At 38.1% G+C, this 26699-nt stretch overlaps 1 protein-coding gene across 2 annotated transcripts in view; it reads right to left on the bottom strand.

Annotated features, from left to right (window-relative positions):
- Positions 1-26699, bottom strand: part of PDE7B (phosphodiesterase 7B) — a 462623-nt gene that overhangs the window by 183767 nt on the left and 252157 nt on the right. The window contains exon 1 of one of the 2 annotated variants that reach the window (XM_020987130.2): positions 488-1572. The exons of the other annotated variant lie outside the window; for it this stretch is intronic. Within the exon in view, the coding sequence (XP_020842789.1) occupies positions 488-725 (238 nt within the window). The 5' untranslated portion in view covers positions 726-1572. Of the gene's footprint in view, positions 1-487; positions 1573-26699 lie in introns of those variants that run through there. 2 annotated transcript variants of the gene reach the window in all.

The following is a 26699-nucleotide window of genomic DNA, read 5'->3' on the forward strand; positions in this document are numbered from 1 at the left end:
GTACAGTAACCAGTACATAGTAGGCATTTAATAAATGCTTGTTGATTGATTGAAACTAGTTAGCTTTTTTTTTCTGGCTGCACCTGGGGTATCCAAGTGCTATACTTATTTCCCCAAAGGGGAAGTGAAGGAAAAGAGGATTAGCAACTTGCCCCCAAAGTGTGTGGGCTCTGACTAGAATGAAAGCCAATATAAACTGCTGTGGTTTTGTATAATTATGGGAAAATACATTACTTTTTACATAAAGAACCTCCCAAAACAGTTGAAGAAGAAGGTTTTTCAGAAACTCACTTAACTTTCCATACTCTAAAATATATTCTAAAATATAATTTCCAATTGGCCATAGGTCTCTATGCTACACATTTGGTCCTTCTGCCCATTCCTCACCCTGAGCCATTTTCCATCCTAGTCAGATTCCTATATGGAAGGAACTGGGGAGTTGACAGATTTACCCCTGTCACCTTTGATACCCTACAATTGAAGTTACCTGAGAAGCTGTTGACAGCATCTTCGGCTTCCAGAAGCCCTCTTTGTTTGGTCCCCTGCAGCTCACTTTTGGATTTCCAAACAAGCTTTACCATCCTGATCATCTCTGGCAGCTCCCAGGTCAATGGTCCCTGCTGATAGTCTGGCCGGCTGCCCATGGATGGGGGCAGTAGACCTTCTCTTGGAGTCCACCTTCTGCCCAGCTCTGCCGAGTTAAAACATCGATCTAGCACAGGCATTCTGCCCTGTTCTCCAGAGGTGCTGCCGCCGCCGCTGCAGCAGCTGCTGCTGCTGCTGTTGCAACCAGAAGGGAGCTTCTTCACAGGCACGGGAAGACGAACACGAGAAAAAGAAAAATCATGTCCTGCAACTGAAAGGGAAGGCTTCTCCAGCCCTGCGGGGCAGGCAGCGGCACTGCCCCTTTAGTCTCTCAGCAAACTCTGAGGGGAGATTTACTTCCCGAGACTCCTCGCTGGTGAGCGATCTCAATTGCTGTACTTCTTGCTTCCCTAGATATAGAATGCGTTTCCCCCCCTCTTTCCCAGGCACTGAGTTCACAACACCTAATTAATCCCAGGCTACAGCTGGAGTGACAGCAAGGGAAAAAAAGCCACCGAGGTTTAGCGTTTGCTTTTCCTCCTTTTCCCTTCTTCATTGATCTAGTCTTTCTTTTCTTTTGGTTCTTCTCAAAGATTGCCCAAACTGCTACAATGCACGAAAGGACTCCATGAATTGGAATGAGACTTACTTCTCCTTCATTGTCCTATTTTGCAGTAGAGGTCTGTTATCTGAGGTTCTCAGGTGAACAAGCTGCTGATTTAGTAAACTGAAAAAACTTCACCAAACCATGCCCTGCAGCCTGAAGGAGTCCTCGATAAACAGAAGAAAGCTTGAACAGTCCAGCCTAACCAGTTCACAGCTGCCTCTCTCTGGATGGCCTGGCAGGGGGCCATCTCTCTCCTTTCCACTAATGACTGCATTATGATGAAGATATTAAGAAAGCTGTTTGAATTTATCCACAGCAACACAATTAAATACTACAATTCCTTCTTCCCCCACCCCTTTTCCCATTTCTTCTCCTTGCTGTCCCTTGGTTTTCAGCAAACCTAAAGGAGTTTTTGACCTATTAGTCAAATCCCTTTGTAACCTCAGCTGCCCTTCAGCTGGAAGGGGAATAACATTGATTCACATTCCTAAGCTAACTGTGAAAGAAGTGAATTAGGGAAACATCAAGATCTGCATGCATAAGTTCAATGCTGTTGTGTAATCTGAACAAATAACTCAGTTTTAGTCCAGTTTTGAAGAAAAGTAGCAACAGTTAAAAATATATATATAACAGAGTCTGAAAAAGACTGCGCAGCATGTCTGACAGGCAGTGAGAAAGGAAGAAAAGTAGCAGAGGAAAGTCACTTTCCCAGAAGATAGCACTGTGGACTCCGAATTTGGGCCCCAGAACTATTGGACCTCTACCTGAGACAGGTTCATCCGAGGACAGTCAGGATGGGTTTAACAATTTCCCTGTAGTTTAAAGATATAAGCCCTAACCCTGGAAGTCAAAAGCCAATATATATGTGTGTACATACATACATACATACATACATACATATATACATACATATATATATATACACACACATATATATGTATACACACATATGTATACACACACATATATACACACATATATACATGTATGTATAGGTATATACATGTATATACGTGTACATATATATATGTGTATATGTATATATGTGTGTGTGTGTGTGTGTATAGAACACACCCCTGTAGATGATTTGAAAGGCCCTGAACAGAAATGTAAATGAGGCAGTATTGTATTTGGCACTTTTGCCAGCAAGTAGGGTTTATAGGAACATTTTGAACCCAAGTATTCACATGGACATCCCTTATTTTCTGTAGCATATTACATCTTTCCCCTTGCATCCCTGAATTGCAAAATGTTTTATTTTGCTTGGCATTTTTTTTTGCTGATGTACAATCAGTTGTCCCTGATCTACATTCCTTTTGGGGCTGGTTTATCATATGAAAATCTGTTGTTTCTTCAGGGGTGGAGAAGGAAATTTAGGGGAGAGGAGGAGGAAGACTGTCAGGAGACTGTTTTATTTTTACTGTCTCTCTTTTTAAAGGAGGCTGCTGAAAGCTTCCTTAATATGTTTTCTTATTATTCTTATTCCTCTCAACCCATGGCTAATAAGTTTGGTTTTTCCACACTGAATTCAGTGACTTATCCCCTTTTTTTTCCAGATGGAAAAGTACACTGGCAAACGAACTCTATCTTTCCTCATAGATGAAGAAGATCCAAGTGAGTGTGCTGAAATATAAAAGTGTAAGCATATGAAAAAGGCACCTGGTGCCTTCTCTTTGTGAAGTTTGTGATCAAAATATTAATAAAGCACTTACAATTTTCATGCCTAAGCATTTGGATAACCTAAATTTGGAATGTTCAATGATCTGCTCATAAGAAAAACATACCTTTCCTCATTTCTTTCTTCCAGGAGGAGGTGAGAGGTATCAAACACTAGCTTGATGCTTTCATTACTTTTTTTTAACAACCATTGCTACTTTTATTTTACCATTCTCATTAAAACTTGAGACATTAAAGCTTTCCAGAAATTAGATTTTAAAAAATTTAGCTGCACATGGACTAATGGAGCTTACTTGCATTTTGTCTGGATAGGATTTTAAATTCATTCCACAGTCACAAACTTTCCTGATGATACCAACCCAAAGGCTTCCTAAGCATCTGATTGTTTTTATTTTTGTTCAGTTATTTTGCCATAGTCATGAGTATCAGGATATCCTGACCCTTTGAACAAAGGGGTTAAGAACAAAGAAAACAAATATATGATATTATATGTCACATGCACTAATGAACTAATACAACTCTCTGGTTACACATTTATACAAGAATGGCATTTTCTTTTATCAAAGATTATATAATTTCCATTGTAATTTTTTATTGTTTTACACATTTCCTCACAACAAAGATGAAGTTATGAATTAATAGATCATTAAAGATGAACCCTTACTAACAGGGTTAAATGTGATGGCTTAGAAAAGAATGAATATTAATTTCAGTTGTTACCCCTGAGGAGGAACCAAGCCTGTTCATTGAAAAATGAAAATGCTCAATTTTAAGAATTCTCTCCTTCTTTCGTGAGGATCAGGGAAAGGACTCTATATTGTCTTCATCCTGAACTAGAGGTTCAAAAATACCACAAGAAAGGTCATTCTCGTGGTATTTCTGGCTCATCTAGAAACAGGAAGCACAGGAAATCTTGCGAGAAAGTCTGGCTCAAGAGATTTTTTGGCTCAACTTTTCAGACCCAAGAGACTGGGATGGTTCAAATAAGCTTCAGATAAACAGACAGCATTTCGGCACTTGTCTGAGTCTAATCTTTCAATTTCAGTCATTTTTCTCCTAACTAGTTTCAATGATATTGTATGGCTACCATCTCCTAAGTTGTGATGACCAGTGTCTTAAACAACACACAAAAAATGACCTCCTCTTCATTTGTTCATCCATCACTAGAAAAGTCTGGATCTGGAAACTTGGACCACAAAGACCTTGGAGAAAGAAATTAGTGGAGATGAGCTATATGGACAAGTAATCCCATTATAAAGGAGTCTTCTAATCCATGTGGCTGATTTAATATCTCTTTCATATTCTGAGTTCTGAATTAAGATTCCATAAAATAATAAGATTTCAGATGGATTATATGCAGAATCTCAAAATAGATTCTTTTCTTTCCAGATAGCGTAAGTAAATTTGAGCATTGCTTCTGGCAAAAAGTTGTTCCTCTTTCTCCATGTAAAAGAAAATATAACTAAGTCCAATGACATTGGCCCACTGCACACTCAGTTCTAACAAGGCTTCTTTCCTTTGGTAATTACAAAGAACTAAATCCGTAACCCCCACATAGCAGGGTGCAAGGAAGAAAAAAAAGTTCAGGCAATGACAGGTTTAAGAACCCGCTTTCTTGGCAGAATCTCTAAGATTTATTTTATTTTCATTTTTTTCATGTAAGGTGCAAGGAGGGATGGTGTCTGCTATGCTCACTGGTTGTCATTAGCTCAACACCTTGAAAAATAGGCTCTCAATAAATATTATTTGATGATGGCAATGATAAGTACATTGATGTGATGTACTTCCAACAATACCATGTTTTTCTGGGAATATCAACCCTGTATTTGTTTCTTTGTGTTATCTCTTTAGATTAAGTACAGCACATATCAATTTAAGTTTATCCAGAAATTTTCACAGAGCCCAATACCATGCGTAACTTCTTCTAGTGACTCAAATATTCATATTAAATAATAGCTCATTTTTATAAAGCACTTTAAGATTTGCAGAGTATTTCTATCACAAGAAGCCTGCTAATTTTATAGGCAAGTGAACTCAGGGAGTTTGAATGATCTGCCCATGGTGGCTAACATCAGGGCCAGGATCTGAACCCAATTCTTTTGCTTCCAATTTCTCTGTGTTCTCTGCTGCCTTAAGTGGCCTCTCACAGTGGACTGATCTGAGGGACAAATAGTGAAGGCACCCAGCCTGGCCCGGTTTTCTTTTCGTATTTGCATCTCTTATCAACTCAGATCAGTAACGGGAAAAAAAGTGAGTCTTTCTGTCTGACTCTGTACTCTAAATCAAAGAAGCTCCAACAACATCCTTCTGGAAAAATAGAAATGTAATCACTCTGGCCTTAACTAATCTCAAAGGAGCAATGCCAGCAAGTAAGCAAAATCACTCTGTCTCACAGACCAGAAAAGATTGCATATTTCCACAGCCACATGAAAACTGGGTGGGGGTTGGGGGTGAGGAAGAGGGGCAGGGGGGCCTGGAAGAAGGGAGGTGAAAGACAAGGTGACAGAGTCATCATTCCAGTTTCACAACAGGTGTCTCTGAAATAGTCCCTCTTTTCTTATTCATTCTGAAGCTATGCGTGAATGGCAGTAGCAGCAGGAATGCCAGAGATTGGTTTGGTGCCAGACAGTGGAGGAAGCACCTTACGGGTCTCTTTCCAGTCTCCTGGAGCTTGCCTGGCCTTCATTAACCTAGTGCTCTGGTTTTCCCTGCATGAAAGTCTCTTTCCTTTCCCTGCCCTCAACCTCAATCCCCACCTCCCCCCGCCCCCAATCCCAATCTACCCCATTACTTCTCTTTCTTTCTTTAAAGAAAGAAGCCAAGGTTTTTAGTTGGCATCAGACCCTTCTCCTGGCTCTTAGCTTCCCTAACTAGTGCCAAATCTGCTGTCTCCAACAGCTCTCCCACAGCAAATCAGTCCAGTAACACAAAGGCTTGGGTGGGGGAAATGGCAGAAAAACTTAATTTGCTCTCCTTTGCTCCACTCTTTTCTATTATTTTGTTCCCCTATATATGTGGCCTCCCTTTCCATTTCTACTAACTAGCCATTGCCTAGTTTGGTCTGCGATGCTGGCATTACCCTTCTCCGATTTAGGTTTTTACAAGTGGTTTCTGAGTTTTCTTCTGATTGTAAAACACCACACACGGAAATACAACAAATTTCCCTTTGCTCCTTTTTTCCTTATTTAGCTCTGGCACCTGTCACTGCAGAAAAAAGCAAACCAGCTTCCTCCTCCTCTCTATATCCAGCATCCATAGCTTCTTGTGCATGTGTGTCTCTAATGAGGCACACAAACCTATCTATTTCTAATGTTATGCTATTCTTTTTCAGGTTCTGAAGGCTGAATGTCAAACAAAATGTTTCTTTCTTTCTTTCTTTTTTGTATTATAAATTTACTTTATTTTTAATCCATGGGAAAAAAAAAACCAAGCATTTCCATAACACAGTGCAATAAAAAAGATGACTGCACATGAAACTGCAAATCTACTATAGACAACTTGCTATTCCCTCCAAATACACAATAAAATGTTTCAAGCAAGTCTTACTTTATCATTCCATCTTTCCCATGAGATTGTAGAAGTAGTGTATATGTGAAGGGTGGAGACTTCTTGGGAGAGGAGATGTGGATGAGTGGATAATCAAATTTTTGAAAAGTAAGGGATAGTGAGTAGAGTAGAATAGTTGGAAAGACTATATAACCAGACAAATGTGAAGTCAGTGAGGTGATCACAGTATACTATGTATAACTGTTGTATAACTCATTTCATGAACCATATCTAGAGGTCTGAGCTTAAATTAGCTCTAGTGAGGATTTTTTAGCCTCCAGGTGACTCCAAAATCCATGTATTAAAACATGGTTGGGGAACTTGTGACCTCAGGGCCATGTGGGGATTTGTTCTGTGAAGATTGGATTCGGTCACGGGCCACATTTGAGGACCTAGAGGGCCACATATAGCCTTGAGGCCCCAGGTTCCCCACCCCTGCATGAAACCCCAATCATGGAATCCCAGAATTGAATTTCAGAGGGAAACAACATTGGCCACCTAGTCCAACCTATTCCTGAAAAAGGATCCCTTTGACAACACACTGGTCAAGTGATCATTCAGCCTATGATAAAATATATCAAATGATGGAGAGCCTTCTTCTAGCAGAAGTTCATTCCATTTTTGGATACTCTAGTTGTTACGAAAATTTTCCCTGACACTAAACTTTGAGTTTTTTTCATAATTCCCACAAATTGTTACTAGTTATTCCCTCTAGGAATAAGCAGAATAAGTCAAATCCTTTTCTATATGATACACCTTCAGATACTTGAATATGTCTATTACGTCTATGAATGTGTCTCTCACATCCCCCCATTGCCTTCTCTTCTTCAGGCTCAATATTCCAATTTCTTTCAACCAGTCCTCATATGGAATGGATTTGGAACATCCTCATCATCATGGTTGCCCACCTCTGGATGCTCTTTAGCTATTATATGTCCTTCCTAAAACTGGAACTAAACACAACACTCCAAATGTGGTATGACGAGGGCAGAGTACAGTGAGACGATCATCTGTTTATTTTTGGAAAATGTGCTTCTTGTCTATAGTGCAATTCAATTATTAACTGAATCTAGCCCCACATCACCAACTGCCTGCTGGATATCTCCATCTAGATATCTTAATGGAATCTCAAACTTAATCTGTCTAAGGCAGAACTTATGTTTTTCTCTCTCTAAACTTACTTGCCCTCCAAAATCTCCCATTTCTGTTGAGGGTATCATCATTCTTCCAGTCACTGAACCTCATGATCTTAAGAGTCATTCAGATTTTCTTTCTCCCCACATGCCTCTCCATCTCCTCCCAGTTAATTCAGCGTCAAACCATGTTGTTTTATCTCCATAACATCTCCTGATTCCACCCTCTCATCTCTATCCATATTGCTACTTCATAGTTCAAGACTTTATTACCTCTTATTTGGACTGTTACAATGGTGTCCAAGTCAATTTCCCTGTGTCTAGCCTCCCTCCATCTCTAAACATACTCTGCACAGTTGCTAAATTGATATTCTTTTTTTTATTTAAAAATTTTTTAAAGGCAATTGGGGTTAAGTGACTTGCCCAGGGTCACATAGCTAGTAAGTGACAAGTGTTTGGTCTGAGGCTGGATTTGAACTCAGTCCTCCTGACTTCAGGGCCGGTGCTCTATCCACTGTACCACCTAGCTGCCCCATAAATTGATATTCTTAAAGCCAAAGTCTGAACCCCTTCAAAACCCTGACTATCTCTCTCATACCTCTAGGCTCAAAGACAAATTCCTCAGCCTGGCATCTAAAACCCTTCACAATCTGACTCCACACCCCCTGCTCCCACCTATCTAGCCCTTTTTTCATGTTAATCTCCTTTATAACCCTATCCTCCAGTCAAACTGGCTCAGTTGCTATTCCCTAAACTTAATATTGGCTGCTAAGGGGTGCAGTGGATATAGCACTGAGGACTCGTCTTCATAAGTTCAAATCTTGCCTGGGTTGTATGACCCTGGGCAAGGCACTTAACCCTGGTTGTCTCAGTTTCCTCATCTGTAAAAATAAGCTGGAGTCAAAATGGGTTCATGACTTAGATACAAAGGCTGATACCATAAGTAAACTGGGAGAACAAGGAATAGTTTACCTATCAGATCTATGGAGAACAGAAGAATTCATGACCAAACAGGAGATAGAGAACATTATGAAAAGCAAAATGGATAATTTTGATTATGCTACATTGAAAAGTTTTTGCACAAAGCCAATGCAACTAAGATTAGAAGGAAGGTAGAAAATTGGAAAAGAATTTTTACAACCAGTCTCTCTGATAAAGGCCTCATTTCTAAAATATATAGAGAAGTAAGACAAATTTATAAGAACACAAGCCATTCCCCAATTGATAAATGGTCAAAGGATATGAACAGACAGTTCTCAGATGAAGAAATTAAAGCCATCTATAGTCATATGAAAAAATGCTCTAAATCAAAGATTTATTAGAGAAATGCAAATCAAAACAACTCTGAGGTACCACATCACACCTATCAGGCCAACATGACAAAACAGGAAAATGATAAATGTTGGAGAGGATGTGGGAATACTGGAACACTAATACAATGTTGGTGGAGCTGTGAAATGATCCAACCATTTTGGAGAACAATTTGGAACTATGCCCAAAGGGCTACAAAAATGTGCATACCCTTTGACTCAGCAATAGCACTTCTAGGGCTATATCCCAAAGAGATCAAACAAATGGGAAAAGGACCCACATATACAAAAATATACATAGCAGCTCTTTTTGTGGTGGCAAAGAATTGGAAATTGAGAGGATGCCCATCAATTGGGGAATGGTGAGCAAGTTGTGGTATATGAATGTAATGGAATACTATTGTGCTATAAGAAATGATGAACAGGCTGACTTCAGAAAAACCTGGGAAGACTTATATGGTCAGATGCTGAGTGAAGTGAGCAGAACCAAGAGGACTTTGTACACAATAGCAGCCACGTTATGCAATGACTAAGAATGTTAAATTGAACCCTTCTCAGCATTACGAGGATCTAAGACATCTCCAGAGGCCTTGGGATGGAAAATGCTGTCCACATCCAAAGAAAGAACTATAGAAGTCAAATCGCTATCACTTATCTTTACCTTCTGTTGAGTTTTGTTTCATATTTCTGATGGTTCTTCCTATTGGTTTTACTTTTTACTTACAACATCACTAATGTGAAATATGTAAATGTAAAGCTTATATCAGATTGTGTGCCGTCTTGGGGAGGGTGGGGGGGGAGGAAGGGGAAGAAAAATTTTCAACTCAAAAGCATATGGAAGTGATTGTTGATAAATCAAAATAAATTAATAAAATTTTAAAAAATAAGCTGGAGAAGAAAATAGGAAACCACTCTAGTATCTTTGCTAAGAAAGCCCAAAGGGGTCATGAAGAGTCAGACATGACTGAACAACAACTAAACTCAAATTTTCTCTCTCTCTCTCTCCCCCCAATACACACACCCAAGCATTTAGACACCCTGCAACCCATGCCTGCAATGCATTCCCTCCTCATCTCATTGAGGGCAGGAGGTATCTGGTTTTTCCTTTTGCTTTGTTAGGGTCCAACACAGTGCCTAAATGTTTGCTGATATGATGATTGATAGCTAAAGACTGAAGCCTGAATTTTCATAATGAGGATTGTTTATTATACTCTTGACAATATGCTCAGTGCTTTAATTATGCTTATGATTCCCTGATGGGTAACTTGAGTTTCCTTTACTATAACCATTACTTCTCATGCAGTCTGTAGTGATGAATGGGGATATTTGATTTCTGAGTCCTATATAATGTCTCCTACATATTTTTAGGCAATGATCATGTCTCCCCAGGCCTCTTACTGTCATTATTTCACCAGAATGAACGTGGATGGTTCTCTTAACCTTTCTATTAGAGGGTTTATTGTTCAACTCATTTTTATCACTTGAATTGCCCTTATGTGATCTCCTCTTAATTTGTCAATTTCCTTTTTAGAACCATGAAGAATAGCACTGAATTTAATGCTCAAAGAAAAACTTAAACACAATCTGAAATTTGTGCTTTTTGTTTTTAAAGGTGACTTGTAAATGCTGGAAGCTGTTTAGAGTTGCACTAGATAGACTAAGACCACCTCAAGCAGATTAAAAAAGAGATTACGTAGGCCACATCAGTGAAGTACTGGGGACTGCTTGAGAAATTTCTTTTCCCCTTACTACTAAAAAAAAATCAATGAGGTTACTAATAAGATAAAGCCTGTCCATATGAACTACCAGAAAATAAATGAAAAGTAAATAAACACCCCCAGTTCCTTCAACTGATCAATTGATTGCCAGTCTTTTCATCACTGCAGTCACTCTCCTCTGGGCACATCCTAGTCAGTCAGTGTCCTTAAGATGTGGTACTTGGGAACTGAACACAGCCCTCCAGGTGTGGTCTGACCAGAGCAGAATACAGTGGTGCCTCCCTCATTCTAGACACTATGCCTTTATTATTGAAGCCTAAGATTGAGTTAGCTTTTTTTTTGGGGGGGGAGAATGGGGGAGGGGGAAGAATGACATGTTGACTTACATTGAACTTGCAATCAACTGAAACTCCTAAATCTTTTTCAAAGGAACTGTTGTGTAACCATGCCTCTCCTATCCTGTGTATGTGAAGCTGATTTCACTGGAGTATAATTTATTTTGGGTACTATGATTTCACTGGTGTAGGGAATGTCCCACAAGCACTGACTCTTCAACTTAAGAGTTTTAGAGAAATTCCTGGCCTTGCGGAGAGAGGAAGTAGATTTTCCACAGTCCTTCAGCCAGTATGTGTCAGAAGCAGGTCTTGGAGACCAGCTCTCTATCCACAACCTAACCATACCTTGCTAAGTGTAATTCCTTCCCATTCAATTTCATCTCATTACATTTAACCCATTATTTAGGTCCAGGGAGAGCTTTTGGAATTCTCTTTTGTCATATATGAGAGCTATTCCTCCTATTATTTATAGTCTATACAATATTATAGGCACATGCATTAAAAAAAAAAGCCCAAGACAATGTTATATAGAGGAAACAAGGGATTCTCCTCTTGGAAGAGAATACACTTGAGTTACGCTTTGGAGGATGGGTAGGGATTCATCAGGTAAAGAGAAGGAAGAATAAAACCAATCTGAGCAAGGTCAGAGAGGTGACACACTGGCAATCCATCATGGGGGTGGGGGAAGGGAATAAGCATTTATATAGCACCTATTATATGCCAGGCACTGTGCTAAATGCTTTACATCTGATCCTCACAGCAACCCTGCAAGGTGGGTGCTATATTTTACAGTTGAGGAAACTTAACTCCATTACAGTTGAGGAAGCTGAGGTAAACAGGGTCAAGGTCACACAGTTGGTAAGGCCAGTACTCATGTCTTCATGATTCTAGGTCCCAGCACTTGATCTACCACACCACATAGCTGCCCAGCTTGGTGACTGCATAGAAGTGAGTAATGCGAAATAATTCTGAGAAGAGTGGCATTATATTGTGAAGGAGAATCTTATTCCTTTTCCTCCTTTCTTCTTTTCCTTCATTAAAAAAAGTATTCCCTGAAAGCTAATAATTGTAAAATAACAATCGTGAAATCGTCACACATGCCATACAAAACAAACAAGAGATGACTTCACAAAAGAGATCTCTCCAATTTCTTGCACACCAGATATGAATATTTTTAGTAAGAGTTGAGAAAGGTGCCAATCTTTAAGGATAGATACATTGATATCTTCAGAGCAGAAATAACAAGGTTTCTATGCAGAATACCCCACATAGCAAATAGGCATACTCTCCCCTTCAGGAAAAAGGTAAAAGCAGGGGCTAAAGGTCCATGCTGGGAGTGCTGGGATGGAGAGCATTCATAACTCTGAGTTACTCTGTGGGTTTTACTTCTGCCTTCATACCTTTGCTTCAGCTTTAATGTTAAGGCGAATGTCAAACCCAAGCCACTCTGGCGAATAAATATTTATGGTGTGGTCTCACAAGCCTACTGGCTAGATGGACAGTTTTGTAAGATTCTATCCACACCAAAGTTCTCTCTGACACACACACACACACACACACACACACACACACACACACACACACACACACATTAGTTAAGCCTATTTCTCCCTGCCCTGGCTTCCTTCAGCAATATTTTGTTGAGCTCCTGTTGCTATTTTCAGAGAGGGCAGAATTACAGATGCAACCCTGTCTCTTTGATCTCCATCACTGGGAGCATTGCCAGCCAAGACCAGCCCCTTCATTTAATTTATTAAAGAGCTGTGTGAATCGGGATGTGGATGAAGGCAGGCGATCTTTCCCACCGTAAGATTCCAGGCAGTAACAGAATGAATGGCGACCAGATGGTTCCACAGAGATAGAATGATGGAAAGAAATAAAGGGGTCATTCATAGAAGGAAGGCCATAATAGGTGGCCCAGTGGTGGTGCTGAGTCATAGAAATGTGCTTCCGTGTCACAGCCTTGTTGGAAAAAAAATCAGCTGGGAGAACCAATCATGAGCATTACCTTTTATCAGGTAAAGACTAGAATTCATGCAGCTGTAGACTTGGGACTGTGCAGAGAAAGGAATGCCTGCTTGGGAATCAGTTAAAAGAAACTAGAGGAGAAAGAGTAAGCAAGAGCGTGAGGCTGGAATGGCAGCACATTTAGATGATTGAAAATTTGCACTGTTAACTAAGCAAGAACACCCAGAATAAATGGAAACATCTGTTCTTAATTGGAAACATGGGGTTTCTGTTGTCTTTTTTTTCCATTGTATTTTCTGGTTCTTATAAGGCTTCAGGTACTGGTTATGCTGTAATGTATAAATACCTATATTGCCTGATAACCTGTAGGAATGCTAATGTGTACTGAAAGGAAAGAGCTAAGAAGTTCAAGTTATACCATCAAAAAATACACAAGTCTCAAATTTGTTCTCATAGACTGTCTTCAGTATTACTGTCCTCTCATCACAAGAAAAGAGGGTGCTGAAGACCTCCTAGGTCATCTGGTCCAATAGACACCTGAATGGGAACAGGAATTCCTCCCATGATACCCATTTAAAATGGTCTATCACACTCTGTTTGGAGACTTCCAGTGACAGGGGAATCCCCTACCTTGCAGGGTGGACTATTTCATTTTTGGACAGCTCTAATAGTTTAGGAAGTTTTGCTTTGTATGGGGCCCTAAAACTACCTTGATGTGACTTCTTGAGGCTCATTTGGAATGTGCTATATTCCCAGGTATTACATTTGATTTATGCATTTGACTCATTCAATCAATTTTCCAGGACCTTATACATAGTAGACCTCTAGGTGGCTCCTTGGATAGAGTGCCTGGATTCAGGAAAAAACTAAGTTCAAATCTGTCCTTAGACACTTACTAGCCATGTTACCCTAGGCAAATCACTTAACCTTTGTTTGCCTCAGTTTCTTCATTTGTAGAATGAGGATAATAACAGCCCCTCCCTCTCAGGGTTGTTGTGAGACTCAAGTTAAATAATAATTATAAAGTGCTTAGCATACTGTCCGGCACAAAGTGAGTGCTATATAAATATTAGCTGTTGTTGTTATTATTATCAATAATATTATGTACTTGTTGAATTGAATTTTTGCATAGGGTCCTTAAATTTGGCTCCTCTAAGGATGATATGTATTTAATTAAAAGCATCAATACTATTGTCTCAGTAAGGTTATATTGAATGATAATATTGATGAATAAGTATACTATTATCTTAATCTTCCAAAAAAGGCAATATTGACTTTATATTTAAATTTTCCTTTCTATGTCATAGAAAAGCAGCTTGGCAAAGTAGCTGGAGAGCCAGATTCAAAGTCAGGAATACCTGGATCCAATACATACCTTGGATGCACAGTGGCTGTATTACCTGGGACAAGTCATTTAATCTTCCACTGTACTGGGCAACTGCTAAGATTGTAGGTTGCTCACCTCTTAGTAGAAGGATTTTCCTCACTTGAAAGTTCTCTATATAAATGAAACTACAGGTATAATTGCAGTTCCTTTCCATAATAGCCAGTATGTCACATACTCCATAGGCATACATAAATACTTACACATACACACACACACACATATATATATATATATATATATATATATATATATATATATATATATATACACACATATATATATATATATATATATATATATATATATATATATATATATATATATATCACTTTGCTTGAAAAGTGCTTAACATGTTGTCTCACTTGATTCATATTCAGATCCTTACTAAATTTTGGAACTTTCCTACAAACATTCAATTCATTCAATAAATGCTTATTAAGCCTATGTAGCAGGCTGGACTGAGCACTGGGTGATATAAAGTGAAAATAAGACATAGTCTCCTCCGTTATAGCCTAGTAAGGGAGATATGATGTACACAAGAACAACCATTCATTATACAAACTAGAACACAAGTGTTTAAGAGATACTGTGCAAAATGTTCAGTTGCTAAGTTTGTTTTCTACCTCTTTGAAAGAGGCAGTTTGGTGGGGGTGGAACCAGTCTTGGTCTTGGATCAAGAAGACTTCAAGGTTCACACGTCTCTGACACTTACTACTGCCTAATTTCAGGCAAGTCATTTAATTTCTCCAAGTTTCATTCCCTTAATTTAAAAAAAGCGATAATTGTACCTTCTCTGCTTCCCTCACAGGTTTGTTGTGAAGGTAAAATGAGAGGAAACAAGTGAAAGCACTTTGTAAACTTCAAAGGAGGAAACAAGCATTTGTTAAGTACCTATTTTATATCAGGCATTGTGCTAAGCACTTTAGAAAGATTTCAGTTGGTCTTCACACTAACCCTGGGACTTAGGTGTTATTATTATCTCCACTTTACAATTGAGGAAACTGAGGCAGACAGAGATGAACTAATTTGCCCAGGGTCACTTGGTAAGAAGGGTCTGAGGTCAGATTTGAACTCATATCTTCCTGACTGTGGGTCTAGCTCTCTCTCTCTACTACCCAGCTGCCTCTAAGGACTATAAAGATAAGTTCTCTCTTACAGCATTTATTATTAACATTAACTTCTCTCTTTTTTTAAAATTAAATTAAGCCTACTATATATGAGTATATTATTCATAAATAACAAATATGGAAAATATATTTTATGATATATAATACATACAGTCAATCCTTAAGATTTATGTGTTTAACTTTTGTGATTTCAAGCATTAGTGTGATTTTATTAATAACTTCATTTTGACTTTCATATTGGCAACCACATACATTTGTGACTATGTACAGTAGAGAAAAAAATGAGAGTTAAGATGTGCCCAAGTTTGTGGAGAGGCTGGTGTCCTACTAGCCACTTCATTAGACTTGTTCACCATATTGTTGTAAAGAGTTCCCCATGCATACAACTGGGGAATAAGATATCCGGGAAATGGGGTATAGAAATCTATCTTGCCCTACAGGAAAATAGAAGGAAAAAAGGATAAGAGAAGGAGGGGGTTGATAGAAGGGACAGCGTGTTGGGGAAAGGTGTAATCAGAATGCACACCATCTTGGGGTGAGGGGGGGAGAGATAAGGAGAAAATTTGGAACTCAAAATCATGTGGAAGTGAGTGTTGAAAACTATAAATGAATGAATGAATGAATGAATAAAAGAGTTCCCCATGCATTCGTAGCATATTTTCATTGTTTGCTTTTAAAACTCAAGTTTTGCATTGCAATTATGACTCTAAAGCCTAGTGCAAGTCCTTTGGGCCCTAAGCCCAAGTGCAATGTCAATGATGAAGATTAGTGAGAAAATAAAGGTGTTAGATAAATTTCTTGCTGGAATGTCTGCAGTCTCTGTCTGCCACCGGTTGGTGTTAATGAATCAGCGATTAGTTATATAGTACAATGCCCTACATCACCATCTGACACAGTAGAAGGTAAGATTCACATTTAAAAAGTTGTAGTTTTAAGAATTTTATTTACTATGCAATATTTGTGGTGTTGTAGATTTCATGTGTTATGAAAAGTGAATATTGTCTGAAATAATTTTTTTAAAAATTGAGATATTAGCATAAAAGGTCACAGAATTCTAGGGGATTACTAGTGAGAAAAAATGTTTTACATGTTACCAATTTTACTTTGTATACTGCATTTTGTGGGTTATTTTATGTTTTCTGTGTTAGGAAAAATGCATATTATCAGAATTAATGTTTTACTATAAAGAGTTGTATGCAGAAAAGTATATTCTTAGTAATCTGTAGCAAAAGATTACAATTTTTGGTGATTATGGGTACCTAACCTCCTATTTCCCATAGGCTCAATGTATCACCACTTACGTTTTTTACTTTCACACTGTTTTCTAGGGAGATTACCCCCCAAGAGAGCCAAGGGTTGACTATATTTTATAACAATATATAATAATAACTACTATATAAAAATGTTAGTCATAAATATAATATAAAACCAAACATATACACACATGTATGCATTCATACAGCCACACACCCACACACATATATAGTAGAGACCATCAGTGATCATGAAGTCCAGTCTTCTGTGAATATGAGGAAACTCCTTAAAGCTATACAATACCAAAGCAGCTAAATCCTTAATAAATATGTGCTGATGCTGTTGCAGTTTTACACTTTCATTTTAAGAACTCTGAATAATTTGGAGGCCTTCCCTTTACTTCTGTGATAACAATTTAACAAATGAGTTGAACAGGGTACTTAAAGAAAAGATAGATGTTTACAAGCTCTCTCATTATTGAAAATTCTTTTATTAAGTCTAGACTCTAGACTATAGTTTCTAAGTCTCTTTCATACAAATGTTGGAAGGAAGCTAAAGGGCTTGAGGTAGAGAGGTGGTATAGTGGAAAGAATGCTAGAGTTGGAGTCGGGAAGACCTGAGTTCAGATCCTGCCCTGGTTACTTATTAGCTGAGTGAATTTCATTTAACTTCTCAGCCTCAGTTTCCTCATCTGTAAAATGAGGATAATAAAACACTGACATTACAGGGTTTTTGTGGAGACCAAATAAAATAAACCATGCAAAACATTAGCTGTTATGATTATAGCTCAATCTTGTCTTTTCTTTTTCAGAAAGCAGTGGTGTCATGGAAAGTGCACTGTATTTAGTATCAGAAGACCTGGGTATGAGTCCTGGTTCTGCTGTTCATTACCCGTGTAACCTTGGTCAATTCCCTTTTCTGGACCAAAGTTTTCTAATGTATAAAATGAGACAATTGAGCTAGACAATTTCTAAGGTTCCTTACAATTACAACATTCTGTCAAAGTGGAGCCAAGATTAGGCATTACTTTCATATGGGCAATCGGATATTCACTGTAATGGTGTATGGAAAAGTAATAGCAATTTTTCATATTAATTGGATGATAACTGATGGTTGCTTATAAGATAAAGTCCAAACTCCTTCATCTAGCATTTAAAGCTATTCACAAACCTGACTCCACATATTTCTCTTTATTTCCCACAATTCTACTACATGAACTCCTTCATTCCAGCTAAACTGGTCTCATCATTCCTCAAACATATTAAATATATCATGCTTTTTTAATCCTTAATCATATTGTTTCCCTTGTCTGGAATTCCACTAGTCTGAATCTTATCCATTTTTTAAGGCCCAGCTCATTTAGCATTTATCAGATGCTATATTATATTCTTATTTGTCCTTTTACATATACAGCGTGTATTCCTGTCTAGATTACAAGCCCCTAAATGGAGGGGACATTGTCTCATATCTCTTTGTATCCCTAGCACCTAGGACAGCACCTTACACAGCTCCACAAATGAACTATAGATGATAATAATATATTTATTTTATTTCATAGGACTATGAAAATCCTAAATAAAATATGTTCTATCATAAGTCTAATTGAAATAGCCATAAGAATCTGGGATAATCTGGTTTCATAGGTGTGTTCTCTCTTCCTTCCTTCCTTCCTTCCTTCCTTCCTTCCTTCCTTCCTTCCTTCCTTCCTTCCTTCCTTCCTTCCTTCCTTCCTTCTTTCCTTCCTTCCTTCCTTCCTTCCTTCTTTCCTTTCTTCCTTCCTTCCTACCTTTTCTTTCTTCCTTTCTTTTTTTGTCTGTCTCTCCCTCCTCCCTAATATATATCTTAGCATGAAATCATATCTAAACATTGATTTTTTGACCTAAACATAGAATTTTTAAATTATTTCTTTGAAGATCATAGAAATATGTTCCCAAAATACTTTTAACTTGGACCTCTATTTTTGACAGTTTATCCCATAAAGTTGAGCCTCAATTTCCTTGTCTGCAAAATAAGATCAGTTGTACTAGAGGGTCTTTAATGTTCTTTCTAACTCTAACACCTTTATTTTCTCACTAATCTTCATCACTGACTTTGCACTTGGGCTTAGGGCTAAGTCTGGTATCTTGTCATTCTAAAAAAAACACAGCAGAGAAAGAATCAGAATTAAAAAAGAACTTAGGAAATTACCTAGTTCAATCCTTTTAAATCATAAATAGAAAAAGTCAAGAGTCAGAAAAGTTTATTAATTTGCTAAAAACAATGTAGTTTGTTACTGGCAAGACAAGATAAAAACTCAGGACTTGTGAATCAAAAGCAAATATTACAACTATTTGGCTGTATTAAGGGCTAATTTTGTCCCCTAGTTGGAAATTAGAAAAGTTGCCAGGAAAATTTTACTAACATACTTCTGCTTTGAGCAAGGCATTTAACAAAATTTATCATGATATACTTGTGGAAAAGACGGAGAAATGTGTCCTGGATAGATATTAGTGAATTCACTATGTCAGCCTGGCAAGTTTCTAGTGGATTGACTAAGAACTCTGTCCATAGCTATGCCCAGCTTATCATTTTCACCAACAACTTATATAAAGACAAAAAAGGAATTCTTATCAAATTTGTAGATGATATAAAATTGGGAGAGATAGCTGATACATTAGATGGCAACATCAGAATTAAAAACTAGACAGGTTAGAATGGTACTGAAACAATGCAAAACTGAATGCAAACTGGATGTCTGTCCTACCTCTTCAAATATCTGTGCTTTTGCTTACTTCATTCTCTATGATTGGAATGTACTTTCCATTTCTTCATTGCCACTGATTGAAGAACCTACCTCCCCTCAAGGACTCACCCAGATGCTACATCCCAGTTTGACTGGTTTGAAATAAGGTTGGATAGTTTGTTTGGAGTCAGATTATGGAGGGCCTTGAATGCCAGGATCAGGCTAGAAATTGTTCCAATAAGGCTGCCATTGCTCAGAACACTTCTGGAATTTCTCTAGAAACTTCCTTAAAAATCTTTGGCACAAATACCTGAATATCCTAAGTAGTAGATTTTTTTTTTATCACTTCAGGGTGGGTTTGAGTTTTAGAAATAGCCCAAACTTGGGAACCATATTTTTTTGTGTGTGGAAAAAACAAATAAACAAACAAAAGACTAGTGCTCTCTAAGCCCTACTGAGGCACTAACTGGATGTGCAATTTTGTGACAGTTATTTCACCCCCTTAGCCTCAGTTTTCTCAGTCATAAAACAAACAGGTTGGCCTAAATAATAATTTAATCAAATCTAATAAATAATCTAAGGCCTATTCCAATTCTAATAATTCAGTTCTTTGATTTCTTTTCTCATAGCACTTTGCCTGGCCCACTCCTTTGCACTTATCATACTTTCCATTATATCTTAATGATTTATATACTCTCTATTAGGTTTTTAAGCTCCTTGAGGTCAGAAATAATGTCATCTTTCATCTTTGCTTTCCCATTGCCTAGCTCAGTGCCTTGCAAATGGTACACATTAAAAATATTTATTGAATTAAACAGCTTTCCCAGATAACTATTTTGAAGGGGAAAATATTCATTTGGATTAATTTTGGTATGTCTGTGAAAACATACTAATTTATAGTCACAACTTTTCCCCCCTGGCATATGGAAGTCAGGAACTATTTTAAATAATGTTTAAAGAGACTAAATGACATGTTTCATGGCTTTTGAAAAATTTGTTTGGCAAAATTAGATGTCACAACTTGGTTTTTAATAAGCAAGCATAACAAAAGGGCCTGTTCATTGAACATATCCTCTTCCTGAGTACTCTCTAAGTCACAGTGGTTTTTGTTGTAGTTGCCCAAAAGAAGCCTAGCATTCAATTAAACTCAATGTACATTTATTATGCACTTAGTATGTACAAGAAACAGTACTAGTGGTTAGAGACAGAAAGAGAAAAATGAAAGGGTCCCCTCCCTCAAAGAATTTGTGTTATACTAGGCAGATAATACAAATGCAAGTAAGTAAATGTAAAATATGTACAAAGTAAATGCAAAACAATTTGGGGTGGGGAGGGAGCACTAAAACAGGGGAAATCGGAACAGACCTCCCAGAGGAGGCAGGTGTGGGCTGAGCCTTAAAGGAAGTTTGAAAGGGCTTTGTGGGTAGTGTGCTGGGCCTGGAATCAGCGAACCTGGCTTCAGATCATGCCTCAGGTACTTACTAGTTGTGTGATCATTGTCAATCCATGTAACTTCTCAGAAGCTTGGTTTCCTCATCTACACAAAATGTGATCAATAAGAGTGCTTGTACTCCCTAGATAATACCTATTCTAGGCTAAGTGCTCCAGAAATTTTTAAGTATTCAATAAATGTGAATTATTATTGTAAGTATGAACAGAGTTCTGGAGAAGCTGAGTTTCTCATTCATCTCATTCATCATACCATCACCCATCATGTATAATGGAGGTCTGCTGTATGCCCGGAGGTGTCTCCATGTAGAGGATGCTAGGGAAAAGATGACAGCTCTCCAAACAGAGAATGCTAGGGAATTGTTAGTAGGAGAATAGTTATGATTTAGAAGGGAAGTGTGTTGCCAACACAGACTGTGGAACATGCAGAGACATTAGGAACTGGTTCTGGTTAGCTAACCATGTTTTGAAGAAAGAGGAGGATTTTTTTCCATTGTCCATGAAGGCATTTGAAGAAGCATATCCATTTTAGCTTCTTTTTCTTGGTCTCATCCCTCTTTGTACATGTAGGAGTGGCAGGTGGGAGGATATTGGCAACCAGTAAAGGGACTGGAGCTCACACCTTTGTGAGTTCTAAAGGTACAGAGAGCTGGTGGGCATCTGGTCATTTCAGAGTTTGGGTTCACAGCCAATACAGCATTAGGATTCAGAGGTATTAAGAGAGGTGTCTCCCTTGGCATCATGTTGTTCCAGACTCTGGGTTTTGCTGAGTGTGCAGCATTAGTGCCATGGGGAGCAAGGACCTTTGGAAGTGATCTTTAGGACCTCATCCTATTGATAGCTGAGATGTAGCCTCACCTGGAAGTTATGTCACATCTGGATACAAACTTGGTGGGAACTGAGCTAAGATTGAGCCTACCTCCCACCCCCAGACTGAGGTGGGGTGTGTGTGTGTGTGTGTGTGTGTGTGTGTGTGTGTAAGAGAAAGACAGAGAGACAGGGAGAAACAGAGAGACAGAGAGAGACAGACAAAGACAGAGAGAGAGAGAGAAAAAGACAGACAGAGAGAGAGAGAGAGAGAGAGAGAGAGAGAGAGAGAGAGAGCCTGAGGTGTTAGAGAGGGGAAAATGTGTATGTCTGTTCTTGTTGTATCTTTAAAGTAGATATCTCTTTGAAGTAAAAACTAATCCAAAATTAAATGGCTAAGTGGAACTGGGGTTCTGCTGGCCCCCTCACAATCAGGAGAATGCGGTCAGTAGCAACTTGAGCTGATGGTATGTAAAAGAGATGCTCACATACCTCTTGGGGTACTCCAGAACCTTGAGGGGGAGATGTAACAAGCCTCATTCTGGGAAAGAGATCTGGAAAAATCTATGTTATTATATATGTCATTAGTAAAGTTGCAATTATAGAATCTTTCATGTGAGGATGAAGCAAAAATCATTCAGTAAGTATACTGCATGATTTATATGCCCTAGCCTATTGTAACTCTAACGCTCATACTGAGAAAACATGTCATCTGATTTGTAAGATGATCAAATCTTATAAAAGAGTTCTAGGGAAATTAATTATTATAATAGATGATATTTGCAAACTACTTTTAGGTTTGTAAAGCACTTTTCACAGATTATGTTATTTGAGCCTTACAACAAGTATGTGAGGTTGGTATTAAAGGCAATATTATCCTCATCTTACAGATGAGAATGAATCTCAGAGTGACTTGCTTTTTGTTTCCCAGCTATTAAGTGTCAGAGGTAGGATTTGAATTCAGATCTTCTTGACCCCAAGTCAACCACTTTCTGCCATGGTATCTGCCCAGGTTTCTCGAACAATCATCATTATACTTTGTGCTTCTCAATTCTCTTTGCATATTTTGAAAATTTTCTCTATTATTATCTTCATAATGGACTACAGACATGTACAGTAACCCTCATCCAGAGAAAACAAAGAAAATTTCTCATCTTTCTGAATTACCAAGGAACGAGTATTTGACTCACAGGTAAATCTTCCTTTTATGTGAGAGTAGCATTAATGGAAAATGAGAGTCTTGGTCCACCCTTACACAGGAGGTCAGAATCTGGGCCTCTTAAAATCATTATACTCTTGTCATTGCAAGTGGGTTGGTTGGTGTCTACAAGCTGTCCTGAGCGACCAAGACGTACAATTTACTATTGAGATCAATCATTATCACGGCTAGGAAGCAGTGTAAATTTTTCAAAGTATAGTATTTATATTGTTTAAACATAGTTGTAGTAAGACCGTAACTTCTCCTGACCTAAATTCAGAAGCAGGGAATAAATGATGTGGAACTGGTGAATGGGTTCCATTGGATTTGCAGAAGACTTCCTGGACAAATGTTTTCCTCTTGGAGGCAATTGGCAAGATTGCTTTCAATCGTCCACTGCCAGCTGCATTCTCTAAACAGCTTCACCATATGGCAAAAAGGCCTATAAATGTTTCCTAATGTTAAGGAAATAATTTGGGTTTCTCTTCAGCCATAGTCCACAGTACACGTGGCAAGTTCTGAGCTGGCCTCCAGCTTTTTTCCCTTCTCTGGCTTGCTGTGTTATTGGATGTAGAGCTAGAGGTTGAAGAAAATAATTTCTCTAATAGGTTTGATGCTTTCTGTTTTTCTTACCTAGTTATACTTCTTGATTTTATTTTTATCTGATAAACCTGGCTTCATAACTCTCTTTTAGGAAAATGCAAAAATTATAGATACAGTACCATTTTTTGGCCACAATTTATTTCTCTAAGAACACTATAAATGTGAAGTGCTTAAACCTCTCTATCAGTGTCTTGGAAGGATCTTAAGCATCATTTTTAAATAACAGAGGAAGAACTTTCAAGAATAGAGCAGTAAAAAGACTAGTATCTAAAAGACTCCTGGCAAAGGAGTCCCGGTGAGGATTGAAGAATTCTGGGTGCTCAGTTCCTCTGTTCTTAATATTCATTCATTCATTCATTCATTCATTCATTCATTCATTCATCCACACATTCAATACAAACAAAAGAACACATTCCAAAGCTTTCACTAATTAAACCCAACTAGATCTAGTCACTCTTCTCATGCCTCTGCATTCTTATGTGCTATACAGTTCCATATGGCTGACATAGTTGGTATTTTTATATGTTCTTTGGAAAGTTCTATCTTCCCTGTTAGACTGTAAGGAAATTTCTCTTCTCTTCCTCAAAGCATTTACAGTAGTGCTCTGCATCCAATGGGTGTTAAGTCAATGTGATTATTGCTGTTGTTTTAATAGGTAGGGTTGTATAGATGTGTGAAACAGCCACAGTATTGCTGAGAAACTTTGGATAGAATACTTGGGCTACAGAGTTTGGGCCCTGTCTTTTAACCTAAATAATTTTTTGGTTCCCTTCAAAAAATTTATGGTCTGATTTTTTTTCTTTTTCTTGAAATAGTCAATAATTATGCATTTCCTCCAACATAAGAATAAAAAAGGATGCTTAAAGAACCCTATATTGTATTAATTTCATTGTCAATATGCTCTAGGGATGAATCTCATTTGGATTTCTCTAATTGCTTCTTTTTTCTCAATGAAACCCTTCCAGAAAATGTGCTGTCGGTCTATTGTTTCCAACATGATTTTTTCTTGAATTATGTTCTCATGTACTGACATACTTCATGTGCAAAAGGAATTCCCCAAATTCACTTTCTTTTCTAGTGGACCCAAGGGCCCTGGGGAAAAAAAAAAGTTAAACTGCATTCTTAGGTATGTCTTAGGTTTTATGGATATACATGTAAAGGTTAGTTCCCATACATTTGATAAAATGTCAGTATCCTTCATCTAATATACACCAATTTCTATCTACACTACAGGGTTATTATGAGAAAGTGCCATAGGAATGTGAGCTATTATTATTTCCTTGTTCTGCTTTCTACAGTGTTTTTTTTTTTTTAAACATATTGACAAGCTAAGGTCTCCAGTTTCCAGTTTTCTCTTACAAATAACCACAGGGTCCTACTGCCTCCCTTCTACAGTTGAGGTTAGCAAAATTTTTTAGTTCCTGGTGACTCTCAATGAAACTAAACAGTGTTTGTGGGAGCCACTGGTTGTCACAGGAAGGCCTACAGACAATGGACTAGTGGAAAAGGAAAAGAGACCAGAGCATAGATTTTTAAAAAGGGGAAGGAAATAGAGAAAAAAGAATGGCAGAAGATGAAAGCAAGTCTGACAATTATTTTGTATGATACTTCTTGGTCCCCATAGTGCAGAATTCCAGCTACCATGGTGTCATAGTATTTCTCTATAGCTGCCAATCTCACACTCCCTACCCCTCACCAACTTCCATATTTTTCTTAGATTTTGGCTTTCTGCCTAAATCCTGACAAACTTTAAAGGCTCTACAGATTTTGTTCTTGAAATTGTTCTTTTTATTAGTCATACATTAAAATTCCTCTACCTTACAGACTCTAAATTTTGAGCCCATCTTCTCCTTATTTTATGAAAACTCCATTGTAGTGCCTCACTTCTTACATATACTCTGGAAACCTATTATAACATTGCTTAACCTTGAGCACAATGAGTTATTAAGTGGGTTTTTCCTTGACTTGAGTCAAGGATTTAGTTGCCGAAGGGCCAAAAGACTCCCTGAGTGAATAATGTGGAGAGAGATGGAGGAAGAGAAGAAGAGAGAGCAGAAGAGGGAGAGAAGGAGAGGAAGAAGGAGAGGAAGATGCAGAGGGAGAGGCAGAGAGTTAGAAACAGAGACTTAGATAGAAATAGAGAATTAGAAATGGAGAGATATGATGTGTGTGTGTGTGTGTGTGTGTGTGAGAGAGAGAGAGAGAGAGACAGACAGACAGGAAGACAGACAAATTGATAGATGAAAAGAGACAGAGACAGCTATAACACCTATCAGGCCATAGTGTGGCATCACTTCTGAGGCCAGTAAGTTTTCATCTGATTGACTGAGGCACTGTTGGAAGCTGTTTTACTTTCTCAGGCCATAAGGATATTATTTAACACCAAATTTCTAAATGGTGCCCTTTTATTGCCATCCCCCCAAAGGGAAAGCATCTCCAGGAGGGTTTCACTTATTACTGGAGAGTAATTTATGCACAGAGAGAATGAAAATGTCATCATCAAAGGGACTGCCAGACTTTCCAGATTCTGAGGAAGTAAAGATGACTGGGCCAGGTGGGATCAGGAGAATGAGTTATTTTCATGCTTGAAGAATTGGTACTGCTTTGTTAGGGGATGAGGACATGAGGAGGGACACTAAAGCTTTGAAGTTGCCCACAGTTACTAGAGCTCCTCAGAGCTTTCTTCTTTAGGGCAGTGAATCATCTCTGGGCTGTATGAGCTTCTGACCAGTCTGGAGCTTTTGGGGCTCCCAGTACTGCTCAAAGAGTATTGTTTGGCCTTGGGTAATCTGAGTGTTTTGGAAGGTCTATTACAAAAGCCAGGCATAGAGGACCCCAGAGTGAGCAAAGGGGTTTTAACCTCCTCTAATCTCTAGGATTCTGACTGGGTCAAAAGGTTCCTTGTTGTAGTTTGATCTAGGTCTAAAAGGCTAGGAATACTAAAGGAATACTAAAAGTATTCCATTAAATCTTAGCTTTAAATCTAGCTTGGGATCTATGAACTTAAAAAAATTATAATTATATTTCAATATAATTAGTTTCCTTTCTAATCCTATTTTAAATGAATTTAAAATTATTCTGAGGAGGGATCTATTGGCTTTGCCAGACTACTAAAGGACTCCGTGACACATGGACAGGTTAAGAACCCCTGCTTTAAGCTGACTGGAACCTGGAGCTTTTCAATTCTTCCCTATTTGTTGAAGGAATTAAAGACTGAGTGAATGAATTAAATTGTGTCTCCTGAGTAGTCTCAAAGTCCGCTAATTCTATCAC

Source organism: Phascolarctos cinereus, unplaced genomic scaffold (genome assembly GCF_003287225.1).
Source record: "Phascolarctos cinereus isolate Bilbo 61053 unplaced genomic scaffold, phaCin_HiC Scaffold_5;HRSCAF=322, whole genome shotgun sequence".
NCBI lineage: Eukaryota > Metazoa > Chordata > Mammalia > Diprotodontia > Phascolarctidae > Phascolarctos > Phascolarctos cinereus.